We start from the raw sequence: 11502 nt of genomic DNA on the forward strand, positions 1-11502 counted from the left end.
CAGTGAGAGGGTTCCCATTATTTAAAACAAGTGAGTGCAAAACGGAAAAAAAAGGAAGAAGTCACAAACTAAAACCAGTTCACTTCATTGCAGTTTGACCACTACATCACAGCATGGGGGATCAGAGAAATTGCATTGAATGGAATGTAACCAAGATCCACAGCACCACATGAGAGAGAGAGAGACAGAGAGAGAGACAGAGAGAGAGACAGAGAGAGAGACAGTGAGAGAGAGAGAGAGCAGGCTCAGTAGCTCAGCCTTGGACAGTAAACATCGCACAGCCAGCTTGTGGAGATCAAACAGCAGGGATATATATATATTTTTTTTCTTTTAGTGTTCCAAAAAAATACAACTGCATGCAAAGCATTCCCATTTAAAACAATGCAAAAATGAGGTAATAGTTTTTTTTTCATAGCGTTTTTGTGTTATTTCTAAATAAATAAATTATGATTCAGTCACCCGCCCACCCCAGAAAACAAACAAAAAAAACTATATAAAATTAAATACATACCCACAATATCTACAGTTAGTAATAAATTATGATTGTTAAATACTTAAGGCATCTCAACTGACAACACCCTGTGTAAACTATGAAAACTTCATCACAGATGACTCCACTACAGGAGGAGGCAGTGTCAACACTGGCAGTGCACAAGACAAGGAGAAGTAATCCTTTTCGAATTGATCCTCCGCCCACGAGGTTCAAAGATCCTCAGGGCCGAGTCTTATCCTTTTACTATCACAGTGCAGAGGACAGTCCTAAAGGCATCCTTTGACACACAGCTCAGTGGAGCTAAATCTGACACAAAGGGTTAAAAAAATAGAAAAAAAAGAGAGAGAGGTGGTGTGAAGGAGTCGAGTTTTAACAGCCTGAATGTTTTTTCCTGCTGTTGTGTCGTCTCGAGTCTGTGTGCACTGTGAGAGAGAGGCTGCCTCCGTCGCACGACGTTCTACATGTTCTAGCAATACAGCATAGCAACCAGCATAGCAACCACGAGGGGAGGTCTGTCACACAAATAACACAAGATCAATACGCAAGCTCCTCTCTCAGCTGAAACACTGCATGAATCTACTCCTAAATATAAACCAACGCAAACGCAATTACCAAGGAAAAACTCTTGTTGCTATAACTATTGTCACATGTGCTTGTTCTTTAGGCAATAAGGTAAACATCAAAAAAGAGGATCCCATCGTTGCCACCAAAGGGGACAGGATGAACACAGGCTACGAGTCAGGGGAGCAACCACTGACTGACTTTTTTTTGTTTGTTTGTTTGTTTGTTAGTTAGTGTTGAGAAGATAGTCACAGCTCAGATTAACTAAGTCATGCACAGGCGCTTCTGTACCTTTTTTAAATATCGCTACCAAAGCTAACAGCCCAAGTTCACAACTAAACATGCATGTTTTTAGTACATGTTCTGCCACTCGCCCTGCACCGACAGGAACATGCAGGTTCCAGAGTGGCTTCATCCGCCCACCTCACTCTGCAGTGCACGATACTTTCCTTTTTTCCATCCCTTTAACTTTTTCTTTTTTTTTCTTTTTTTGGCTTTGTGTTGTATAAGCACTCCAGTGGCCATGCTAATAACCTACAGCGAGTTAAAGTCTAGGTGTTACCTCAAACATCATATTTGCATGATCAACATCCACACCTTTGTTAGACACATTCTTTACGTCTCACACACACTCGCACACACACACACACACACACAATCGCACACCACATGAAACCTGTGTGCAGATTCAAGCTACACTGAGACAAAAAAAATGCATTTTGGTAAAACACTTTCTAAGTATTTTTTTTGTTTTTTTTTTTCAAATTTTAAACACAACTCAAGTCACTGTGCGTCCACAGCAGTGAAAGAGGCCTACTCACATTACACCAACCCAAGGTAAATGTACAACCGTATTGCAAAAATGTCAAAAGCTGCATGATAGAATTAAAACACTCAGCTAACTGGTGCTTGGCACCGGAGAAGGCGGCAGTGCACCAGATATCACTTGTTGGTTACTGCTACTCTACTACAACCACAAATGATCTTTAGGTAAACATGGCATCAGAGCATTTAGTTTCTGTTAAGCTTTTCTAATGTGGCAGAATATTCATTTTGATTGACGAAAGAGGAAATATATATATATATATATATATATATATATATAGAAAGAGAGAGAGAAAGAGTAGAGAGAGAAGTAGCCAGCTCAGTGTAGGGTTATGCATTTTTCCACTCTCAGGACATTTAAGTCATGGCTTTGAGGACATGCTACACAGCCCGGGGCTACCTACAGAACAACACCACAACAGCAACAACACCCCACTTACGACCAGCAAGCTACAAGTAAACCCTGTGTACATGAGTATTATATGTGTGTGTGTGTGTTTGCGTGTCTTTTGCTTCCAGAAGGATGTGCTTCTATCTAAAGAGAGCCCTCAGCGGCCTCTCGTGCAGTTAGTTGTCCTGGCTTGGCTCAGTAAAGCGTGAGTCAGAAGGTTGGTGATGTCACATGAAGTCTGGAGACATTTGGCAAAGCACCCAACAAGAGGAGAGGGGGGGGGGGGGTGGGTGGAGGGGTGGAGGGGCCGGCAAGCCGGGGTGGAAGTAAGCAGAAACCTCACAAGGGTGATTGAATCACGAAAGGGGTCGAATCTCATCAGCTGTCGGGGTTCAGCTGTGTTTCGATGTCAACTCGACAGATTGGACACTTCCTGCTGGTGGCCAGCCATTGGTCCACACAGCCCTGGTGGAAGAGGTGCATGCAGGGTAATCTCCTAAAGGACAAGGAGACAGAGGAATATATGGAGTCAGTGTTGGTTCACACGATTCTCCCACTGCGGACAATCACGTAACTCCTAATTCTGTTCATTCAGGCATCTGAAGAAAACTTCTGTTGAGTCATCAGTCCCACACGCCTCTCAGACAGCTGAGACTCCATATGCTGCAAACTGACCCGCTTCACTCATCCCAGGGCACAGAGCTCAAATTCCCTGAGACACACTCCCCAACTCAGTTTGGAGTCCATGTGTATGAGCCAGTGTTTGTAGGAGCAGATCCAGATTTTGACATATCGTTTAAAAACTGTGCATTAATATAGAATTAGCCACTGGTTAGCTTAGCTTAGCACAAAAAAACAGGTGTGAACCATGGTCTGCATGTAAAGATGGAGGAATCCTCTGGGACCTATTGGTTTTTTGGCAGCTTAGTGAGGGGAATTCAGCTAACTGAGCTAATCCAAAAATAGGCAAAGAGGTGGAGGACAAGTGGAGCTGAGGCTGGCAGATGACATCCCAGTGCAGTTGTAATGAAAGGGGAAATTATTTAAACTGTAAACATGTTTCCTTCTCCTGTAAAGTTGGACATTCTTACATGGAGGTCTGCCCTCAAACAGGTCCTATAGAGGAACTTCAGTTTATGGGACTTCATATCTGGGCACCTCTAGAGGACGTTACACTACATCACCACCCATTGATATTTCTAAGTGTGTAAATAATAGGAATGTTTTACTGTGTCATTGCCATGAATTTCCTGGAGTCTCCCTAGTTGCCTAGCAACTGTTCAGCTTGAAGATGCAGTCCTCTGCAAAGTGTATTTTTTACTCTTATAGCATCGTAATCAATGAGCAAATGAATGATTGTGCTACCTGATTTACTCAGTTTCATATATATTGCACACTTGCCGCATCAACCTTCTTATCTTAATTGTATTTCCCAACATCAACATTTTCTAGGGTTGCAAATCTTTTCTCACCTGACGTCCTCACCATCCTCCAGCATGGACAAACAGATGGTGCATTTCTCATCCACATCTGTTTCCTCCTCCTCCTCCCCAATCTTCAGCTGCAGGGGCTTTCTCTGTTGACAGGTCAGATTACATGGAGGTAGGGTCATAAAAAGGTGAAGTGTGTGATCAATACATGTCCAGCCTGTCTTTGTTTTGTTTCTCTTGTGTTCTGTCCTACCTTCTTGTATTTGTGTGGAAAGGTAAATCTCTCTATAGTTGTCTGGACGGCTCCTCTGCTGACACTCCCCAGCCGGTCCTCTAGCTGCAGCAGCTCCTGCAGAGACAGTCAAGGATGAGTGGATGAAAACAACAACAAATCACACACACACACACATCTGCTGCTGATGAAGACCATGTAAGCTGCAGAAAGCTGCTCTAAAAAACATGAGGTGAATTAGAGACAGACAGGAAGGCCCAGTGACAGTGTAAGACATTCCAAGGTTTAATAATTTACCTCGTAACTCTCTCGAACAGCAGTGGCGTGCCTCGAAGGATTCAGACTTTGCAGTGCCAGCAGGTGCAGCTGGGGGTACGGGTAGTTTCGGATTTCATGCACAACCTTGAAAAATGATTAAAATACAATTATTTATTTACAAATGAATTTTACTGGAAAACTTGACCAACAATGGGCAGAACTCTGCAGATTCTTAAAAATCTGGCTTTGTCCCTATTTATTGTGTAACAGTATCATTATCAAAATTCAGGATAGCACAGCCTCTGACTGACATACCACTTGCGCAGAGGACGTGTTTCGGGGGAAGTGATGCATCCGTGGGGAAGCCAGGTAATGCTGATAGTGCTGCGGAAGCTGCTGCAGCTGGTACTGATGGTGAGGGAGGCCAGCGTCTACACTGAGATCCCTGCAGAAAACACATGCATGTGTCTAAATGTGACAGACGGACAGATGGGTGCAGAGATAAAAAGGATAATTTCCCAACTCTTCAGGCCACTCGTTAATCTCCAACTGTGACTCACCAGTCAGTGCCTTCGGCCAGGTACCGTGGCTGCTGTGTCATTGGTTGAGGAACATGGAGGGGAGGGGAGTACTCATAGCCTGAACGCAGCCGGTGAGGGTTCAGGGGAATACGATCCTGGGTTCTTCTGCAATTACAGATACATAATTTTGTTATCTGTGCATCTGTTGCATCTGTGTTTGTAGGTGTGTGTTATCATTACTACCTGGAGTGTGGGAGAATCCTGCGATGCTGCGCTTCAAGGAGCTGCTGCTGGATGAGGTATTGCTGGTGTAAGGCCTGAGGTAGGAATGAAGGCCCCGGCACATCCTGGAACTGAGGGGGTGCAGGCAGGCCAGTGAGGGGCGGATGATGTGCGGGCGGCAGGTGGGTGGCCAGGCCCGTCTGCGGGGGCTGGCTGGCATGTCCTAGAGGGAACTCAGCTGAGATGGGTGCCTGGGGAGCGCCCAGGTGAAAGTGTCGACAAGAGGTAGCATGGCTGTGCTGATGCCTGGTGAAGTGCGCTCCTACGGGAAATAAGTGCAAGCGATCAGCACTGAGCCACATTTTATATTAAACAGACAAACACTAACAACACACATGAGACAAATCTGTGTCTTCCTGGCTTTCACATACACACAGTGACCAATCACACAGAGAGGAAATGATGATGGGAGAGACACAGGAAGAGACAAGACAGACAAAACAGCAGATGGATGACACACACACTCAGACCCCCGTGGAGTACCATGGACAGATTGCACCCAATGGCCTGCTTCTCCACTTGCCATAGTGCAGCCAGCAGGAAACAGCCTGAGGTGTTAAATTCCAAGAAGATCTACAGCAGCAACGACTGCCTGTGCTCCGTCGCTAATCAGCCTCAGATTTGGAGTCTACATGATGTATGTCTGCTGTTAAGGAACACACATTCAACTGTAAAAACACTCCACACACACCACAGCATAAATGGTGGGCTCAGAAGATTATACTTCCACTTCTACCCTTCCTATCAGAGACTGATTGTAGAGCAGTACCACTTTATCACCTCAGTGTTGACTTGCATTAAACAATCAATACAAATTACTCAGAGAAATGAGGTGAGGTGGGGACAAACATTCAACTTCCCATTACAGCTTTCTGCAGCAGACAGCAGCATCCGCAGGCTGGATAGAGTGCTGCTTTGCATTTAAGTGACTGTTTCAAGAGTAAAAACCTGTTTATATTGTGTGTCCAGGGTGGGAAGATGGCTGTTTGTGAAATATTTAAGCTCACTTGGTTGAATAATTTCAGGTAAAAACAGGTTTTTCTGTGGAAACACAGCTAAGGATATTTTATATATGTTGTTATGTATGATTTTTTAACAGAGAACCACAGTGAAAAATATATCCTAATATTCCATTTCTGTCTTGTAAGAAATAATTATAAATAAATTAATAACTGAGCTTCACTATTAAAGGAGGGTGGGTTTTGTCATCTTTGGATTCAGTCTTTGCTAAGCCAATTTTTCCCAGAATGTCAAATTATACTTTTCATTATTGCAGAGATGACATATTTGCTTTTATATAGCCTTGGGACACAGAAAACCAGTGAACCCAGAAAGCCACGAGCAAACTGAAAACAACATTTGGCCGGGGAAGTAGAGCAGAAATGGCAGACTGGTGGTTTGGATCGGTAAAAGGCTGTAAATCAGTTTTGTATGGCGTCTGTGACCTGGTAAGACGGGACCGTGTGTGTCTGAACACTGGGTAAAAATCAAATGATTTGTCTCAGAGCTCTTTCCCAGCACAGAGTCCTGACGTTAATATTTGACACACTGCAGAGCAGCAAGCAAGAACAGCCGTGATGTTGTTATTGTTGCATCTCTGCATGACTTACAGGGATAAAATGCCTGATTGGTGCAGAACAGACCCCCACCCATGCATCCACCCCCCCCCCCCCCCCCACACACACACTCACTCACTTCACCCCTGAGCTGCTGCACAGACAGCCCCTCCCCCACCGCGTGGCTGCGGCACGGTGTCCCTGTGTGAGTGACAGCCTGTAAGCCCCGCCCACCTGCAACTGCAGCAGTCTGACATGAAACCTCTCTCTCTCTCTCTATCTCTCCCTCACCCCCCACCCCCCCCCCCCCCCTTGCCTCCCCCCCTTCCTGCTTCCATCAGTGCAGCTTTACAAATCACACCTCCTCTCTAACATAATCCTGGCCTCTGCCTGTCTGGTGGTTGTCCATCATGTGACCACACCTGCTGACATAAACACAGTCAAAGGGAGAATATAAACAAAAAAAAAGAATGGAAGATATCACCTTGTGCCAGCACAGCTACGGTGGAGCAACATATGCATTATGCAGCTGCTGAGTTATTTAAATCTGTTGTTGCAGTTGGTGGAGGAACTTGCCAAGCTTACAGGGCTGCGTCTCAGGCACACCTTAGTGTCTGCACATAAATAACTCCAACTATTTCAGACGTTGTGAACAGATGTAAGGCTCTCTTTCCGAGTGTATATTTAAAATGTGCACATAAACGCTTCTGATACCGGAGATCCTGCGCTGCGTGTCGTGGCAAACGTCCCATTTTCAAACTTCTATAACTGGCTTTTAATGCTGTGTTTAAAGACAGAGTAAAATAGCACATATGAAGGAAAGCCTGACACATTCAACACTGTTTGTTGGCACTAAAACATTATCTGCACCTGCAGTGTGAGGTGAACCGAACTCAGTTTAGTCATAATGAATCCTGAATCCAAGACATCCTAAACTCTTAAACGTTGGAAAGAATATGAGCTGTTTGATTTGTGCCATAAAATAACACATATATTTGTCAATTTTTATACCAGTTAGTCTTGTGTTACACTGCACAATGAAACTTGAGACCTGCAGCTAGCTGTAAAAGTTAGCATGCAGGACATGTTTAGTCATATGAATAACTCTCTTTAACCTGAGACACATTTTAAAATGGTCAGTTGCTCATTGCTGACGAGCCTACATACTTTTTCCAGAAGGTTTTATGGACGTCCAGTAAAGGGGGCAGCAGCAGCAGCAGGGACAGCAGCTCTCTACAGCCTGTTAGCTTAGCTTAGTACACAAACACTGTTAATTAATTAGCATGTGTGTTTTACAGACAACAGACTATGCTTTTAGTCATAAAATATAAAGTGCAACTACTACATGTTATTGTAATTTTACAAGCAAAAACATTAAGTCCCTTAGTGAGTGTTGATAGGAGTAAGTGTGGCTACAGCTGGACAAAGCCTTTTTTTTCTTTTGTTACAGCTGTTGTGCTAAGCTAACTGGCTACTTTCATACAGACAGAAGAGTGGTATTGATCCTATTCTCTGACTGATCACAAAGAGAGCGAGTAGATAACACACAGGCAAACGTGCACCGTCTGCACAACATCCTAGTGGTTTAATTAATATACAATTCAAATTTGGTACCTTGGCCAATATCATGATGCACCTTCAGACCATGATCATCATCATCATCATTTAAACCATGTGTTAGGACTTTGATATTATTTTTGCATCGATGTTTTGAAGTACATTGATTCATTGCCTATTTATTCTGCTCTCTGGTTTAATCGGTAAAAAACACTCTGAAACCTGACCTCATCACATATATGACTAACTGAACACCAACGAACACCAATGAGTGGATTTGAGGGAGGTTTTTGTTTTATAAATAGTGTATGAAAATAGGAGGAAATGACAGGAAGTATTAATGCTGGTGGTGTGTTTTGGTATAAACATGCTTTGTTTTCTGTAAATGGATAGAAAATTTGATTGACCCAACTCCAAAGGAAGCAGAGCAGCAAGTTTGAAGAAAGTCTGTCAAAGACAGCTGAGAAATGAGAGCACATATAGAGTGAGAGGGGGACCGTCTCAGTGACAGCACAGTGTGGAGGGAGGAGGGGGAGGAACACATGGAAAATCAGCAAAAAGCACACTGAAGGTTAGGAAGAAAACTACAGTCTTTATTGGAAAATATTAGTATGTGTGGCACTGTGTGATAATAGTAATAATAATAATAAGGGTAAAAAAATAGCCTACATAACCATAATAATACCATGCAAATAAAGACCAAAGGCGAGGCCTGACCATGCTCTCTGTAGGGTTAACAGAACAGAAGCAGCATCCAATGAGTAGATGTGTATGCTTACAGCACATTTCAGTACAGCAGGGACATCTCTACACAAAGATTACATTGGAATCTGCTGTTCAATGTGGAGAAAACAAAAGTATAAAATGACCATGCATTAGGATCTAATACAAGAACATAAGGTAGAAAAAACCACAACCAAAGAATAAAAAAGACATTTTGATTCTAGAAGGAGTTCTACAGCAGTGCAGGATATACACATCCCTGTAAAATGGATAGCATTCTGGAGGAAAGATTTTGAAAGGGGGCTGTGCATGATTGTTTTCAAAAAAAGATGGCAAAATGAGTTAGAGGTACGTCTTCGCCAATTTGTTGTGAAAAATCGATTTTGGCTTTGACACATGGACAGGATTATGATTAGCAGTTTGGACGCCACTGTAAACAGGTGCAGTGGACCAATTACAGGTGACAACAAAAACATCACACAGATTACTGTGATTCCAGTCGTGCATGTGTAGGCCAATTGGATGTGAATATTGACGACAAAGGCTTTTACAATACACCTTTGCGAACGGAAAGGGGGGGAGATGAAGACAGTAATCAATAAAGTTCGATCAAGCCTGGCTGTGATCGAATGGAGGGGAGGATCAAAACGTATCCACTTTACAGAAATTTACAGCAGAATGTAGTCTATCCACACTGAATGGGAAGAATCACAATGGCAGTCTGTAGTAAAGGCTAACGCTACAATGGGTTATTCACTAAAGAGCAACATGACAGTTTAAATAAAGACAAACTGTTTTTCTACAGAGAGTGTTATTCTTTAGTCTGTTACACAGAAGGATACGGTATGAGTGGGAACTCGGTTTTTAATGCCAATGTCGTCTTCAGATGGAAAGAGGAAATGAGGAAGAAGGGGTTCACAATACAGCTAGATGCAGAGAACAGGCAGAGGCTACGGCAGACAGCAGCAGATGATCGTTAGCTACACAATGGAGGGGGACAAAGGTCTGAGAAATGCGGAATGTAGAGCCAGCCTCGATACTATGGAACAAGAAAAAAGAACACAAATAAAAGCACAATGAAATCATTGGTGCTACTGCAGGTAGTTTTAACAATCAAATGACTACTTTTACTATTATTATTATTATATTATTATTATTACATAATCAACACAGGTAGCCTTTCTGCAGTGTTGGAGGAGGATGATGTTATTGTTATTATTGCCAAATTTAACTATATTTTCTCACTGATGCAGAAAAATTTGGATTTTTTTTTTTTAAAGGGGAATAATAATGCCACCATTTTCTCGCACATTTACAACATATCCAGCCATATTCTTAATTTCCTGATGTATAATCATCCTATTTTAAATAGAAGCAGCTTTTAGGTTAAAAGAAGGAGCCACACAAAGGAGCCTGTCACACTGGAGCTACAAACGCTCGCTTCTTTGCGTGCTTTTTGCCAAATGTATGATTAAAGTTACGGATGTAATTGGCTAATAAAAATTGTTGCTGGTATTAATCTGCTGGTTTTGTTCAGGCTGTATAGTAGTTGTAGTAGCGGTGACACGCTGGTAAACACGGAGCAGATGAAGCAGACACACGGTCCGCGTTAGCCGCTGAGGGATATAAAAGGAAAAAGCAGGGCTGCCATTTGACAGCTGCAGTCATTCGGTGCAGTTAACGGGCCCGGAAAACACCCTAAAAAACACAACACCTCCACGGCTTCCTGAAGATTAACTGTCTTTACTCACACTAGGTACGTTTTAACCGGTGTCGGTTCGGCTGAATTAACGTCTAAAGCTAAAGCTAGCAAAGACGGCTAATGTTGTATGGTTGTATGGTCGCTTTTTAGCTAGCAGGTGTCAGCTCTGTTTACATCATCTGTGGACATTTAAAAAAAAAAAAAGAAGAAGAGGAAGAAGAAGAAACGCCGAGACAGTTGTTAGGGTTAGGATGAAACAACACAAAGCTAATAGTCATACCTCTATTTCTAACTGAGCCGAAGACGGGGAGAACCAGATATCCAACGTGTACTAACACCATCCTGGGTCCTTTCTTTGTTGTGTGCGCAGCCAGTGAGACAGATGGTCCATGGAACTGATCCCCTCCAGTCCCCCAGCACATTCAAACGCACAGGCTGCGCTGCTTTCACACACGGATCCCAGCAACCAATCACCGGATCCCTCCGAGCAGGACCCTCTGGCTTTGGCACCTGGATCCACCAATGGGATAAGCGCCGGGGCGGAGATGTCTGTATGCTTAGGCAGCACCGCCCCCTCCGTGACCGGATCCTTGAGCCTGGATCAGGAGGTGCCGTACTAAGCTATTATCACCATCATGCCTGATTTGTAAACAGCAGAGGAGGAAGTGTTCATGTGCTATATTTAAACAGAAACACCAGTGTTACCAATGCTGCTAGAATCTGGTACATCTCTGTAATCCATGTAGTTCCATATCTGGTGTCTGTTGTGACATGTCCACACTGTGCATTGAAATATATAATATATAAAACAAGCAGCTAATAGGTCATTCTCTGAGACTTACAGCCACTAACAGAAACCCCTGAGATATGGGATTATCTCAATCCTAGAGGCTAATTTGTAATTTGATTACACTATCATCAATCCAGATCTTTAATTCAGTCTTGGCGCCACTTCAGGATGTGGTCCTAAA

General features: G+C 43.2%; 1 protein-coding gene across 2 annotated transcripts; it reads right to left on the bottom strand.

The window, feature by feature from the left end:
• Positions 1-2096: 2096 nt before the first annotated feature.
• On the bottom strand, positions 2097-11053 carry ark2ca (arkadia (RNF111) C-terminal like ring finger ubiquitin ligase 2Ca). 2 transcript variants are annotated; one of them, XM_028418420.1, is made up of 8 exons: positions 10812-10887; positions 4955-5255; positions 4751-4876; positions 4506-4635; positions 4230-4334; positions 3954-4049; positions 3743-3846; positions 2097-2766 (listed from the first exon to the last, which is right to left on the bottom strand). In XM_028418420.1, the coding sequence occupies exons 1-8, from the start codon at positions 10870-10872 to the stop codon at positions 2649-2651; spliced, it is 1041 nt and encodes a 346-aa protein (XP_028274221.1). In that variant the 5' UTR covers positions 10873-10887; the 3' UTR covers positions 2097-2648. The 2 variants fall into 2 exon arrangements, 1 of the variants encoding a protein (XP_028274221.1); XR_003671494.1 differs by lacking the exons at positions 2097-2766; positions 3743-3846; positions 3954-4049; ... (2 more) ...; positions 4751-4876; positions 4955-5255 and adding an exon at positions 8679-9868 and having other exon boundaries at positions 10812-11053.
• Between the last annotated feature and the right edge of the window lie 449 nt (positions 11054-11502).

The sequence above is a fragment of the Parambassis ranga genome, chromosome 12 (assembly GCF_900634625.1).
Source record: "Parambassis ranga chromosome 12, fParRan2.1, whole genome shotgun sequence".
NCBI lineage: Eukaryota > Metazoa > Chordata > Actinopteri > Ambassidae > Parambassis > Parambassis ranga.